At 37.6% G+C, this 16,391-nt stretch overlaps 1 protein-coding gene across 1 annotated transcript in view; it reads left to right on the top strand.

The window, feature by feature from the left end:
- hfm1 (helicase for meiosis 1) overlaps positions 1–15,962 on the top strand; it is an 88,781-nt gene extending 72,819 nt beyond the window's left edge. Inside the window, exon 35 of the mRNA XM_039734649.1 lies at positions 15,900–15,962. Within this exon, the coding sequence (XP_039590583.1) occupies positions 15,900–15,962 (63 nt within the window). The remainder of the gene's footprint in view (positions 1–15,899) is intronic.
- The last annotated feature ends 429 nt before the right edge of the window (positions 15,963–16,391 follow it).

The raw sequence follows: 16,391 nt of genomic DNA, 5'->3' as shown, positions 1-16,391 counted from the left end.
CATGCTTTAACTCCTGTCATTATGAAAATGATATCACATATACATCTCAGTATTTTAGTTATACAGAGAGCTGTAATATCATGAATGTAATGGATTCTGTGTCCTGTCGGAGGTAGATAAAGCCGGTTTAAGAAGCGCGTAGTGATTCACACATACAGAGCACCTAGAAGATCAAATACAAAACAAAGCATTTAACGTACTACTTTAGTTACGATGGGATTTGAGAAACTAGTAAATTAAACGATTTTAAGATGAAGTTTATGATGTTCTACTTTAATGACCAAATAAACTACGTGATTAAAGTGGAAATTTCGAGATTAAAGTTGACATTTTGTGCTTTTTCCCCACTGTGCCTTTTTTTTTCTCTGTACCCTAATAAGCTTTCATATGACACTCAGACAGTGGGCTACGACTCACCTTTTCACGGCGACTTTGATATGCAAATCTTTTTTTTATTTTGGGCACTGTGCAACTTTGTGAACTTGAGCTTTCGAGTTTCTCTGACACGCTATGTCACTCGATCAGCTTCCTTTTCTTGTTTTTACCACTATTTAAACCAACAAATATTATGTTTTTTCTTGCCTCCACTTGGTATGCGCTGAAATTGTTCTATTTTTCCTTGTGGATTTGCCATTGTCTTTTCACAGAACGCTGAGCTTAAGGGCTTTTTACATTGATTTACATATTCAAAGAGGCGTAATTCTGGGAGGAGTTGGGGCGGGACAGCAGGCGCGTGCACGTGCATCACTTTTCACGCTGATCGGGATTTATGTAGCAGAAGAACGTGGAAGTTTGCGTATGCACAGATTCCTGCATCTGGATTTTTCTGTGCGTACGCACGTTCCCGCTTTTGTGCTTATGCCATGTTATAGTGTTAGTTCTACGCACGCCGTTATACATGAGGCCCCAGATCTGATAAGGAAGTCTTTTCTTAAGTTCTATCTATGCCACGCACTAGACTGAGGCGATTAAAAGGCTTAACCTGTTGCTAAAATTTTGATATTGGGTAGAAGGGTGTAGGTTTATGAGTCATTGAAACTCTGGAACACGTGGGACCTGTTCCATTGCAACGGATTACATTTGAACCAGAGGGGCACCAGTGTGTTGAGGAAGCATATGAGTAGGCTAGTCGAGGATTGTTTAAACTAGGGTATTGGGGGCAAGGAGTTTAAGAATCAAACAACAACAAACATTTATTTATATAGCACATTTTCATACAAACAGTAGCACAAAGTGCTTTACATAATAAAAGAATAGAAAAATAAAAGACACAATAAGAAAAACAAAATAAATCAACATTAATTAACATTGAATAAGAGTAAGGTCCAATGGCCAGGGGGGACAGAAAAAACAAAAAAACTCCAGACGGCTGGAGAAAAAATAAATAAAAAAATTAATAATAATAATAATAAACATGCCAGGTTTAGAACTATACAAGAAGGAAAAAACCAATAGTGTAAAAATAAAAATCCATAGTAGTAACATTTAAATGCAAAAGGTAACATATTAAAAATAGCTTCCCTTAATGCTAGAAGTATCCAAAAAAAATGTGAGTTGGAGTTGTATGCAGCAGAGTGTTATATTGTGGGTTTGTCTGGAAAGCATTAGGGAAAGAGGTCTTTAGGACTGTGTTATAGACTGTCCAATGCAGGCAATAATTTTAATGCACTTATTTTTGGTAATATTAAAAATGCATTTTTACATGAGGATATAGTCATGGGGGACTTTAACTACCAGAATATTAACTGGGGTAACCTTGCAAATAGCAAAGCACAAGAGCAAGAGTTTTTAGAAGTAACCAGTGACTGTTTTTTAACAGAGTATGATAAAGCACCAGTGTGGGGTGAAGCCTATCTGTTTTTAGTATTTTGTAGTAATCAAGACAGAATTGAGGGTGTAGAGATGATTGAACCACTAGGTTCAAGTTGACTATAAAATAATGCACTTCTCAGTGTTTTGAAAGACTGGATGCTAAGACTAAAACTGTTAAATTTAACTTTGGTAGGGCACATTTTTAGCAGATGGAGCAAAGTCTAAGGACAATAGACTGGGATACGCTTTTAAGTGCACAGATAAGTTGAGGAGCAGTGGAACAGGTTTAAAAATGTTTTACATATAAAGCAGGACAGTTACATGCCTAAATTTAGTATTTGTAGGAAATAAATAAATTAATTAAACTCTGCACTGGGTTAATAAAGAGTTGAAAAATAAGCTGGAAAGGAAAAAACAGCTGTATAAAGTTTATATGATTAATAACTCCAGTGTGACTCGTAGGGCATATGAGAGCATGAGGGCAACCGTTAAGAAAGATATAGGGAGGCTATAAGGCAGTTAGGGAGGAATATTGCAGATAAGGCAGAAGATGACCCAAAGAGATTTTTTCAGTATTTTAGTAGTAAAAGAACAGTCAAGGAGGAGGTGAATTGCATCAGGAATAGTAAAGGGGAATTTAAAAATACAGACAGTGAAATAGCAGATGCTCTGAACTTGCATTTTTCTGAGGTCTTTACATGTGAGGAATTGGATAACTTCCCAGTGGTAAAAAAGAGTACTAAGGAGGTACTGAGTGATCTGGAAATTGTAGAGGGAGAAGTATTCCTCAGATTAAATAGGCAGAAATCAAACAAATCACCAGGAGCAGATAATATTTAAAGTCAAGTACTAATGGAGGTTAGCAAGTACATATATAAGCCCTTGAATCATATTTTTAAGACTAACTCCACACTGGGTAAAATCTGAAGGATTGGAAAATGTCAAATATTATCCTGTTATATAAAAAGGGTAATCAGGCAGATCTAAGCAACTATAGGCCAGTAAGCGTAACTTGCATCACATGCAAGTTAATGGAAAGAATTATTAAGGATAAGACTGAGCAACACATGGTAAGAATAGGTTTTACTGAACAGTCAGGATGGGGTCAGAAAATGGAAGTCCTATTTTACCAACATGCTGAAATTCTATGAGGAAGCAACAAAAGGATGTGATCAAAGTGGAACATATTATTTTTACTTGATTTTCAGAAAGCGTTTAATAAGGTGCCACATGAGAGGTTGGGAATCAACCTAAAAGAAGTGGGAGTTCAGGGTGCTGTTTGTAGATGGATGCAAAATTGGGTCAGACTAAGGAAACAACTGAGGGTCACGGAGTGAGGAACCTTATCAGAGTTAGTAGCTGTTAAGAGTGTTGTTCCACAGGGGTCAGTGCTAGGGCTGCTGCTATTTTTAATATATATATAAATGATTTAGATAGGAATATAAGTAACAAGCTGGTTAAGTTTGCAGATGATACCAAGCTATGTGAATTTGGCAGATAATCTAGAATCTGTTGAATCATTAGATAGATAGATAGATAGATAGATAGATAGATAGATAGATAGATAGATACTTTATTAATCCCAAGGGGAAATTCACAATTAGGGACATTACAGAGGGATTTGGATGGAAAACAGGCTTGGGCAGATTTGTGGTAGATGAAATTTTATGTAAGTAAATGTTAAAGTATTTCACGTAAGAATTACAAATGTTAGGTTTGAATATACAAAGGGAGGTCTGAAAATTGAAAGTACACCTTATGAAAAGGATTTAAGAGTCATAGTGTGCTTTGTGTTCATAAGCCATTAAGAAGACTAACAGAATGTTATGTTATAGCACAATGTGTAGCGTATAAGTCCAAGGAGATTAGGCTCAAGTTTTGTAATGCACTGGTAAGGTCTCATCTAGAGTACTGTATACAGTTTTGGTCTTCAGGCTTCAAAAAGGACAATGCAGTGCTAGAGAAAATGCAGAGAGTAGCAACTAGGCTGATTCCAAGGCTACAGGGGATAAATTATGAAAGAAAGATTAGAAGAGCTGCACCTTTTCAGGAAGTTTTTCTTTTCATAGAGAACCATAGACAAATGGAGTACGTTAGTAGTGTAGTAGACAGTAGGACTTTTGGGGCTTTCAAAATTAGGCTTGATGTTATTTTAGAAGAATTAAATGGATAGGAACGGCAAGCTTTGTTGGGCTGAATGTCCTTTTCTCATCTAGATTGTTCTGTCTTTGGGAGAAGTTGGGGTGAGAGGTATCGGGAGTTTGGGGATTAATTCAGTTGAGTTGTTGTGCACAATTGGGGGTAGATAGGATCATATACTACAACTGAACACAGAGAAAAGTGGGGGCAACAGCTCTGTGGGTGTTGTAGTAGAGAATGGTGGTGACGTGCTGATGTCAGTCCTGGGATAAAGCTCTCAATTTAGTTGTTTCAGTATCCCCAGCCTCAGATTCTGAATGATTGTGTGCTTTGTGTAATGACTTAAAAGAATGAGATTGCTAGTACAAACAGTGTAAATTATGTTGTAATGCAGTTTTGCAGAGAATATTCTCTCTGCAAAAATAAGAAGGTCCATAATCTAAATGAATCTTGGGGTAGACTCCACTACATTTCTGGATTGATAGGAGACAGTTGAGATGCTTTGGTATCATTTTATCATCTATGACTAACTCTTCTGTACCATCCTGATTCTACTCTACTAAAAACTAGCGTCTTCAGAATACCCTCATTTATTTCTCATTTGATTTTTTTAAATGCCTTGTGATATTGGGTGAAATAATGACATAATAAGGAAGCCCCCAGGGTGTCCTCCACAGAAGCTTTACCTGACGCAGCAAATCCAGAAAAACAACCAAGGACAGAGTTAACTCTACACTGGAGGTATTACAGTGGGTACGGAAAGTATTCAGACCCCCTTCAGTTTTTCACTCTTTGTTATAATGCAGCCATTTGCTAAAATCATTTAACACTAAAATTACCAGAGCCTACGAAAAAACTTGTAAATCCGTCCCACCTTAAATCGCTTCTTAAAACCGTTCTCACCTCTCCGCCAGCGTCTTTTGTTAATCTAAATGTGCTGATAAAAGTAAAGCTGCAAGTAGCCGGCTATTCCATCTCCCCACCGACATAGAACATGCACAAACTTCTCCCAGCTCATGCCTTGATTGATTTTCTGGGAGTGAAGTGGAGTTTTAGAGTGGAAATAATAGATTGTTGTTTGGAACACACACATTTCATGTCTGTTCCATTTCTACAGTAATCTGTGTAAACACATTGTTAAAACAGAAACGTTTTTTATATTCTAGTGTTAGATGACAAAATGTAGGCATAAACTATATAATGTATGAAGCCTGAAGTCCAAATATCAAAAGAAATATTTCACAGAAGATACAAATCTAACACTACAATTGCACTTTTATTCAAAAATATAACTGCAGAAACAAAAAGCCGCCTTAACATGCGACATTGACACTTGTTTATTATGACTGCCTCCGTGGCGCAATAGACTCAGTTGCCAACTGGGAATCGAAAGGTTGCAAGTTCGATCCTGCACCTCTTTGTTTTGAGAAGTAAACTGCTGTGAAATTCACATACTCCAGCAGCAGCATACTGATACAGAACAATATTAAATTAAAGAGTGATAAAATTGCAGATGTAATAGACATTAACTTTGTATAATGTTAACATTTACGGGTGGAATTGAAGAGTAGCATTGTGTGGGGGAGGAACATTCTCCTCAGTCTGTCAGTGGAGCAGGACAGTGACAGCAGTCTGTTGCTGAAGCTGCTCCTCTGTCTGGAGATGATACTGTTTAGTTGATGCAGTGGATTCTCCATGATTGACAGGAGCCTGCTCAGCGCCCGTCTCTCTGCCACAGATGTCAAACTGTCCAGCTCCATGCCTACAATAGAGCCTGCCTTCATTACCAGTTTGTCCAGACATGAGGTGTCCCTCTTCTTTATGCTGCCTCCCCAGCACACCACCACATAGAAGAGGGCACTCGCCACAACCGTGTGATAGAACATCTGCAGCATCTTACTGCAGATGTTGAAAGATGCCAGCCTTCTAAGGAAGTATAGTCGGATCTGTCCTTTCTCACACAGAGCATCAGTGTTGGCAGTCCAGTCCAATTTATCATCCAGCTGCACTCCCAGGTATTTATAGGTCTGCACCCTCTGTACACAGTCACCTCTGATGATCACGGGGTCCATGAGGGGGCCTGGTCCTGGTCTGGTCACACCATTTAACAAAGTCCTTGATTAGGTTCCTATACTCCTCCTCCTGCCCACTCCTGATGCAGCCCATGATAGCAGTGTCGTCAGCGAACTTTTGCACGTGGCAGGACTCCGAGTTGTATTGGAAGTCCGAGGTATATAGGCTGAACAGGACCAGAGAAAGTACAGTCCCCTGCGGCACTCCTGTGTTGCTGATCACAATTTTAGACAGACCTGCAGTGCCCGAGACGCACATACTGACGTCTGTCTGTAAGATAGTCCACGATCCATGCCACCAGGTATGAATCTACTCCCATCTCTGTCCGCTTGTCCCTAAGGAGCAGAGACTGGATGGTGTTGAAGGCGCTAGAGAAGTCCAGAAACATAATTCTTACAGCACCACTGCCTCTGTCCAAGTGGGAGAGGGATCGGTGTAGTATATAGATGATGGCATCCTCTGCTCCCACCTTCTCCTGGTATGTGAACTGCAGAGGGTCGAGGGTGTGGCGGACTTGTGGCCTCAGGTGGTGAATTAGCAGCCGCTCTGTGGTCTTCATCATGTGACGTCAGAGGAACAGGCTAGAAGTCATTCAGCTCTCTAGGACGTGATAGCTTTAGGACTGGGGTGATGCAAGATGTTTTCCAAAGCCTTAGGACTCTCCCCTGTTCCAGGCTCAGGTTGAAGATGCGCTGTAGAGGACTCCCCAGCTCCAACGCACAGGCCTTCAGCAGTCATGATGATACTCCATCTGGACCCACTGCTTTGCTGGCACGAAGTCTCCTCAGCTCTCTGCTTACCTGAGCTGCTGTAATTGAAGGATGGGTGGAGGGTGCAGTACTGGGTGAGAGTGGGTTAGGGTGTTCAAACCTGTTAAAGAAGTTGTTCATCTGGTTTGCTCTCTTCACGTCTCTGTCGATGGTGGCACCCCGCTTTAAGCTGCAGCCAGTGATGATTTTCATCCCATCCCACACTTCCTTCGTGCTGTTATTCTGCAACTTCTGCTCCAGCTTTCTCCTGTACTGCTTCTTCGCTGCCCTGAGCTGGACTTGGAGTTCCTTCTTCACACGCTTGAGCTCATGCTGATCACCGCCTTTAAAAGCCCTTTTCTTCTGGTTCAAAAGGCCCTTGATGTCACTTGTAATTCATGGCTTGTTGTTAGCATAGCAGTGTACTGTTCTTACTGGAACTACAATGTCCACACAGAAGCTGATGTAGTCAGTAGTGCAGTCAGCAACCTCCTCAATGTTCTCACTATAAGATCTCCGCAGGATTTCCCAGTCCATAATTCCAAAGCAGTCTCTCAGAGCCTGCTCTGCCACAGGGGACCACTTCCTGAGTGAGCGTGTGGTTGTAGGTAGCTCCCTCACTCTTGGTTTGTAGTGAGGCTGAAGTAGAACCAGGTTATGATCTGCTTTCCCAAGCACATTTGCATATATTAGGTCAATAGTCCTATTTCCCTGGGTGTTACAGTCCACATACTGGGAGAAGGCAGGTAATATTTTGTCCAGTGTCACATGGTTAAAGTCTCCAGCGATTAGCACAAGTGCCTCAGAGTGCTGCGTTTGTAGTTTAGCAACAGCGGAATGGATGATGTCCCGCTGTCTTCACGTCCGCCCGAGGAGGAATGTAAACAATAACAACAACGACATGTCCAAACTCTCTGGGCAAGTAGTAGGGAGGCAGACTTATGGCCAACAGTTTGATGTCCCTGCAGCAAGGGGAGATTTTAAAGTTTACATTTCCAGAGTTGCACCACTTTGTATTCACATAGAGGGCGAGTCCTCCTCCTTTCCGCTTCCTGTAGGTACTTGCGTCTCTGTCCACTCTAACTGTGCTAAACCCGGATAGCTCCAAGTTAGCATCTGAGATGTTAGTTTTTAGCCACGTTTCACAAAAACACAACAAACTTTATTCTTTGTAGGTCCTGACATTTTTCACCAGCACAGCCAGTTCGTCAATCTTATTTGGTAGTGAGTTCACATTTCCCAGGATCACAGACGGCACCGAAGGCTTTTAGTGCCACTTTCTCGCTAGCTGCTTGGCTTTTATCTTAGCGCCGGCTCTGCTGCCACGATACAACCTTCTTACCTCATCGGGTAAATAGGCAACCACACCGGCATGAGCCTTTGTTCTCAGCGCTTAAAGTTGACTACCTGAATAGACGAATCTCGGTGTGTAAAAATTCATGTCCAAGTAGTAAAAAGTGTCCAGGGAACAAGTCCACATAAAAGAAAGTGGTAGGAATGATCAGTGAAATAGAGAAAAAGGTAGAAAGATAGCAAACAATGTACAAACTGACTGTGCAAGAGATGTGAAATATATAATGGGAAACAAGTGAAAACTTCTAATTCTACAGTTCTTATTTTTTGACAATTATAGAATACAAATGTTTATATAATCAGGATAACACCTGCTCCTACAAGAGTGCTAAAAACTAGAAAAACTGTTCTGTTCCATTAAAAGAAAACATAAAACTAGTATGCCCTCATATACTGCGTCCAGGTTATAAGCCGAGATTGAAGCATGAAAAGCTAGGAAATAGGTCCAGTGCTGGTACTTAGAAGAGAAGGGAAAGCTGAAGATTTTTTTTTGAGTCTGTAAATTGTGACATATTTTGATATTCCTCATCACATCTGTAGTAGTAGTAACAGTAGTAGTCATGTACAAAAAGTACATTCAAATACATGTCCATATAACATTTAACATATTGCCACTCCCTGACACCATGATATACATGATCCATTTTACTTAATAGAAAACACATTCCAGGTTATGCAGGGGTTGTATGCAATGTTTGTAATTGAATTTATCTAAAAGTGTTTGAAGAACTGTGTTAAGAATAAAACCCCACTTAGTTCCTATAGGAAGCTGGATCAAGAGTGATATTCGTAATATACTGACAGTGCGTAGTAGTTCATTTCACATTTTACATTAAGTGCATATGTGAGCTCAGGAAAGCAATTTAAGTTGCTGAAAGTCATTATCAGGATAAATTAGAAACTGATCACAAAAACACTCATGGTGTATGTAAAATGTGATAGGGCATTAAAATCTTTATGGATTATAAACTAAAGTATAATCTAGTCACATACACGTTTTCTCTTCCAAATGAATTTAGTATATCTTTGCCCACTGTAAATTTTAAATGAATCAACATCTGTAAGGATTGTAGCCCTAACAGAATTTGGGGATGTGTTTAAAGAAACCTCTGGCGACAAGCTGTTATATTCACCCCATGCCTCACAGAGGAAATCTGTGGTCTCAGCTGGCTTTAGAAAGACAAAAATTATCCCTTGATGTTGCATTTAATGTATTGATTTCATTGTCTGTTGTTGGTGTTGTAGTAATATCACTGGTCTGTGGGAGACACTTGAGTAAGAATTACATTGTACTGCAGTATGTATGTATGTATGACATTTAATTTAAACCTGAACGTGAGTCCTGGGAATTCCTGACGTCAGCTGAAGTCTTGTGTACCCTGCTACACCAGCTGCTACCTTGTAATGCAATCGGGCAGTGTAATCTACCTTTTAATCATTAATAAAGTACCACCTATAAACATACAGTATAGGTACTTAGAGGCCCATTAGTATGGGACAGATAGACTGGGGATGGTCAGTTCTTATAACTAAAGATGAGGAGATTGAATAATAGAGAGATGACAGTGTTAAGAGCTATAAAGTTCATAATATTTCTGACAGTCAGTGATGGTACAAATTGTTAAAAGCTGTTTTTAGATAAATAACCTTTGTAATTTATTTTAAAATTATTATAAACATTATAAACTACCATTCACCGTATTATGAAAGCTTGGTGTTAAATAAAAAATTATTAGAAATGTATGCTTTTCACTAAGAATCATTTTAATGTGTGATGCATAAAATGTGCATTTTGGCAGATAATGTATATTGTTGTTTATGTTCAAAACTATATTATAAATACTTTTAAATGCCTAAAATTATCTCAGTTGCTATATTTTTAAAACACTGGTACTTTCAAATTAAGAGAAATAATACCAAAAAGTGTTGTTGTTGTTGTGTGTCTTATTAATGTTGTCATCTGTTAACTTTAAAATATTTCACATATAGACATATGTTCCAACAACACTACCTTCTTTGCCCAAACTAGAAGAAAACACAAGCACAAAATTTGATTTTTTTAATAGGAAGACTTCATCAAAGGTCACTGGCAGGTAATTGACTGATAGTAAACATTGTTTAACTACAAGTAAATTATTACATATCAACTGTACCTTATAAGTCAAATAACAGCAGTAGGTTTTGATAGCTTAATATTATCATATTATGTTACAAATTGTTATATTATTTGTATTATTAATTTGATTTAAATTAGATGCACAACAACTGAATGGTCAACATTACTGCTTCACAGCTCTGGAGTCCTGATTATGAACCACAGCTAGGGTTCTATCCATGTAGATTTTCCACACTGTCTTTATAGGTTTTCATTTGGTATGAGCGAGGTTAATTTGCAATTGAGAGATTTTTTTTTGGCAATTAAATATAAATATTAACTAGCCCTGTATAACTACGTAACCACAGAAGATTAAGTGGCTTCCAGGAGTAGACTTTGAGGCCCTATGACAATGGAGTTGTTTAAACTGGCTTGATAATGAATGATATTTAAATAAATAAGTAATTATTTCATATTATACACCGACCAACCACAATATTAAAACCATCTGCTTAATATTTTGTAGGTCCCCCTCGTGCCTCCAACACGGCTCTGGCCAATCAAGGCATGAACTCCACAGACCCTCTGAAGGTGTCCTGTGGTATCTGGCACCAGAACATCAGTAGCAGATCCTTTAAATCATGCAAATTGCGAGGTAGGGCTTCCATGGATCAGACTTATTTTTCCAGCATATTCCACAGATGCTCAATTAAATTTAGATCTGGGGAATCTGGAAGCCAAGTAAATAAACATCCTGAACTCTTTGTCTTGCTCAAAACCATTCCTGAACAATTTTTGCAGTGTTGCAAAGCGCATTATGCTGCCGAAAGAGGGCACTGCCATCAGGGAGTACCATTGCCATAATGAGGTGTACGTGGTGTGCGACAATCATTAGGTAGGTGGTACATGTCAAAGTAATATCAACATGAATGCCAGGACCCAAGTTTTCCCAGCAGAACATTGCCAAGAGCATCACAGTGCCTCCGCTCACTTGCCTTCTTCCCATGGTGCGTCCTGCTGCCATATCTTTCCCTGTAAAGAATATACTTGCACCTGGCCTTCCACATGATCTAAAAAAATTTTGATGCATCAGACCAGGTGACCATCTTCCATTACTCTGCTCTGTGGTCTAGTTCTGATTTTCACGTGCCCATTGCAGGCGCTTTTTGGTAGTGTTCAGGGATCAGCATGGACACTCTTACCAGTCTTTGGCTACATAAACCCATACACAGCAAGCTGTGATGCACTGTGTGTTCGGACACCTTTCTGTCATGTCCAGCATTAAGTTATCAATTTTCAGCAATTTTGCAGTAGGGCTTCTGTTGGATCAAACCAGACTGTCTATCCTTTGCTCCTCAGGCACATCACTGAGCCTTGAGTGCTCATGGTCCTGTCATTGGTTTTTCTTCCTTAAACTACTTTTGGTAGGTACTAACCATTGCATACTGGGAATACTCCAGAAAACCTGCCCTGACCCAGTTGTCTAGCCGTCACAATTTTCCATCACAAAATCACTCCTTACACTTACCCATTTGTTCTGCTTCCAACACATCACCTTCAGGATCTGACTGTACACTTGCTGCCTAATGTATCCCACCCCTTGGCAGATACAGTTACCATTGTAACGAGATAATCAATGTTATTCACTTCACTTGTCAGTGGTTTAAATGTTGTGGTTGATCTCTCTCTCTCTCTCTCTCTCTCTCTCATATATATATATATATATATATATATATATATACACACACACACACACAGTTATATACAGTATATTGGCAGTAATAATTACCATAATCAAAAAGTGTCTGCAATTGTGAATTAAAACATTTCTACTTTAATAACTGTTATATTTAAATTATTTGTATTTCTTGGCAAAATCCTTAATCACTTTGTTATTATGTTTTGCAGTTATGAAACTGAATATGAATCTAATGTCAGTGCATTCTATGGAATTTTTGATGGAATATTTTAAGTGTTACGCATGAAGCGAATCTACCCTTCTAATATAATTTATTCATAATATATTTAATTTATAAAATGTGACTTAGCAACATTTTATATAAATTGTGAATGCAAGATAAAAGATAGCTTAAACATAATTTTACAAATACAAGTTTATTGCTATTGTACATGGGTTTATAATTATTATACCTTAATTTAAAGAAATCTGCTTTCCTCTCTGTATTAATTAAGTTTGCTGTGTTCAAAAACAGATTTTAGTAGGAAATTTTGTATAGCTTTTTTGTTGACAGGATTATATGAATGGATACATTGTGAAACAGTTGTCTCATTAGTGACATTAGCTTTATTAAATAATTACATCTTGTGTTTATAAACTAAATTAAAGCAAGCAAAAATATTTGTTTAATTATAGTAACACTACCTTATGTAAAATACCTAATTTTGATATAACAAAGATATTGTATGTTATGATTTCAGTAAGAAAGTTGATGTATTAAGAAAAAATATTGGTTAATTATTGTAAAACAACAAAATATAAATAGATTAAGTTAAATATTTTGTAAAGGTAGAATGTATCCAGTAATTTGTTGTAAGAAAATGGCAACAACTATTGTAAAGGTGCAGTAAATATGGTCAGGGCCTGAATTATAAAGTGTCAGGTGGCACCTTAGAAGGTAGGCCAACATTAATTTCATATTAAGACATATAAGAATGTCATTGAGTAGTTCTGGATACAAATTAGTCACTGAAGAAGTAGAAGCCTTTCTCTGTGGTGATAAGCTGTTGGAATTAGCTTTGGTTCCATAATATACACTAGTCTGGATGAATATCTTCCTAGGGCTATGTTACTATGAAGGGGAGGTTAAAAAAATATTTTGCTTTAAATAAAATTTTCCTATTATGTTTATTAAAATTTGAAGTTTGAAAATCAAAGATTATTTTGGGCATAATTATTTCTGTTTTATTAGGCCTCTTGAATCACAAAGTCACTGTTTATTTTGTATGTTTTCATTTTTACTGTACCACCATTTTTTATTTTTATTTTTTTATAAGGGTGTCACCCAATTGGGTAACAGTTGCAAGGATGTAATACTTGATTGCTAAAGACATTGCTCTGAAGATTGAGCCGCATGACATCATGCAGCAATGATTTAAATAGCCACCATAGCATTACTGATATATTGAAGATAGTGAATTTAGATATTTTGGTGCATTTTTTGAGAGAACTGTGGTTCAAGAATACTTTACAATCTTTTTATGACTTCAAGTTTGGTTTGCTTTGTTTTGGTGTATAACTCCAGGCTCTCCTGATTTTGACTTTTGATACATCCTCAGTTGTGATCCATCTCATGCTACTTCCTGACAATTCTTGTTTTCTTTTGTGATGAAGTATTCCTAAGCACAAAAGTTCTACAGTGGCTCAAAATGCCCACTAGAAAAGGAATAACTGTCATATCCCAGCTAGTCAACAAAGGGCAACGAAAAAACTTTATAAATAAAAAGGTTTATTTTTACAAGAAGCCTTGGAGTACAAAGCAAAAGGCAATGACTTCAAAATAGGTAATCCAAATACAAAATTCAAGAATGGTCAAAAAAAAAAAAGAAAAAACTGCACAGAAGTGTAAAATCCAATAATATACAAAAAACACAATAATTAAAAGAAAAACTTGCCAACATTACACCCACATTCACAATGAACCACCAGGAACTGTGGGTTTTCATGGGCAGGTGGCCCTGCCTCTTGTGGACTACCCATAAAACACATGAAACATTAAATAAGATACATTAAAAGTAAACCACCAAGAAATACAACAAAAGAGTAAAATATGAACAGAAAATACATAAAAATTGCTTTTTAACCCAAGTCAAGGGAGGAACTCTGGCTAAAATATAATAGTATCAAGGAAATCTGAGTTTAAGACTCAGCTGATTACTACTTTGTTTGTTGTGTTCACTTCTGCTTTAACATTCTAGCAGAACGACTGCATGGTTGAATGAATGTTATGGGGATCTCTAGAAGGCATCCCCAATAGTTTTACAGGGCTTCTAGGTTTATAAGTCATTCCCATTCTGAAAAAAGAAGTGGAGTTTGAAAAAACTACTACTACCATATCTTATTTTAGATTGGAGCCAGGTGTGGAGCAACTAACAAATGCTTGTATGGTGGGAAGAAGAGTGCAAATGTCATTTTGGAGAAAAGGAAAGGAGAGGGAGGTGAGGGAGTGTTTGTAAATGGGAGAGTGGGTCAGCCAGACCATTGGGCTGTTCACTACTGTTTTAGGAATGCCCAGAGAGGCTGTAGTTTTGCTATTTTGTTACTGTATTTTTAATACATACCCTTCTGTGTGTCTGTATGGTACTAAACTTCACTTCTTTGTTTAGCTAAGCCACCTCTTTTTTTCTTTGTCTTTGGTTTACTATTGTGCCTCTGCAACTCAACATATTAATTTAGAAAAGTGTAAAATTAAGTCAGGCAGCTACCACTAAAATGACTCGCAGTCGGATAATTTGAGACATTTGTGGGATTTAAATCTGGGAAATCCATATACCTCAGTTTGGTTCAAGCAATCCTTTCCACAAAGTAGCTGTCTACTGCTTCATCAGCAATAGTCAGAGATGAATGAATTCTAGACAGATTGTCAATCAGAATATCATGTTTTTTTTCCAAGGGAGTGGTTTTCACCAAGCATAACAATTTTGCATTATCTGTCCATTTTACAACTAAATTAAAGCAAGTTATTAGGATAAATCCTATCCCCATTATTTTGGACATAAGACTAGCAATCATGAAAAAAGTCCCAGTCAAGTTATGCCATTTATCAATTTTGGAACAGGGTAAGTGAAATATTGAATTATAACGGTACACAGACTGATATTATTGTTCACTTTTTAACTGAAACATTTATCCAAGACATCTTGGGGTCTCCCCCTACATTGCAGCAGAAGGATGAACCTCAGTCTTTATCTGTGGGCTGAGGTGTTATCCTTCCTGGAACATTTAAGAAGTGAATGCTGCTGTTGGCTCCTTTTTCATTTTGTGGATTTGTGAGTTAGCGTTGCATTTTTATAATTTTCTGGCATTATAGCTTTGGCTTATTTTTGTTATTTATTTCTTGGTCTACAGACTGATTTTATGGGTTTGATTGGTATACATTTTGTTTCCCCCTCAATTTTTTGTTCTTATTCCAAATGCTTTGTTAAATATATCTTTAAAAAATAATGTTTTGTTATAATGTTAGAGTTTGGCATTTCCTCTATTCCCTATTCAGATTTTTGAATATAAAAGCCTTCCCTGTTTTTCACTTGGTCCTGTGCAGGCCATAAGCCTGCCTGCTAAATTTTGGGGGAAATGCCTACTTTGAAGTCAAAGACATTTGTGGTTCCAGAGCCTGGAAGATAACAGTGCTGTTATTTTAATGATAATGGTTGTCCTCCTCAATTTAATCTGAAACACCTCTGGAGATACTTCATTTTTGAGGCTTCCCTAATTTCTGTAGATAATTAGCATTACTTTCAACTTTTTGCTAAAATAATTTATTGCCTGTTATACATTTTTGGAATCTTTATGTTGTAAATATATATGTGTCATAGTATTCATTGTTTACTTTGTGTCTGTGTATATTTTTATCATAAAGAATAAATTAATGGGGTTTAGAAGCATTTTTATTATTTTAACAATGTCTATTTTTAGTTAATCTTTTGTTTTTTGTAACCAGGATTTAAGTTGTGTTATCCTGCTTGATGTGTCTATGATGTCAGCAGCAGTATGGTATGAATAAAATGATCTATGTTGTTACTCAGTTGGATTAAAAAAAAAAGAAAACAAAACTTTTCAGCACATTTAGTTACTTTTTTAGGCATGCCTTGTGATAGGTTCCATCTTGGTTTTGAACTCTTTTTTTTGCCTCTGATACCATTTCTTGTTTTTTCTCTCTAGTTTTTTGGCTGCCTGCTTTGATTGTTCATTCCAGTTCTCACTTAGGTTGGCACTTTGAATCTCATTACAAGTTTATTCTCCTAGGGCCTCATGTATAAACGGTGCGTACGCACAGAAATGTTGCGTAAGAACTTTTCCACGTTCAAATCGCGATGTATAAAACCTACACTTGGCGTAAAGCCACGCACTTTTCCACGGTACCTCATGCCTTGTCTTACGCAAGTTCTCCGCTCGGTTTTGCAAACTGGCGGCACCCAGCGTCAAAGCAATG

This window comes from Polypterus senegalus, chromosome 14, assembly GCF_016835505.1.
Source record: "Polypterus senegalus isolate Bchr_013 chromosome 14, ASM1683550v1, whole genome shotgun sequence".
In the NCBI taxonomy this organism is placed as follows: domain Eukaryota; kingdom Metazoa; phylum Chordata; class Cladistia; order Polypteriformes; family Polypteridae; genus Polypterus; species Polypterus senegalus.
The sequence above is the reverse complement of the archived record's forward strand: the minus strand, read 5'-3'. Positions and strand labels throughout refer to the sequence as shown.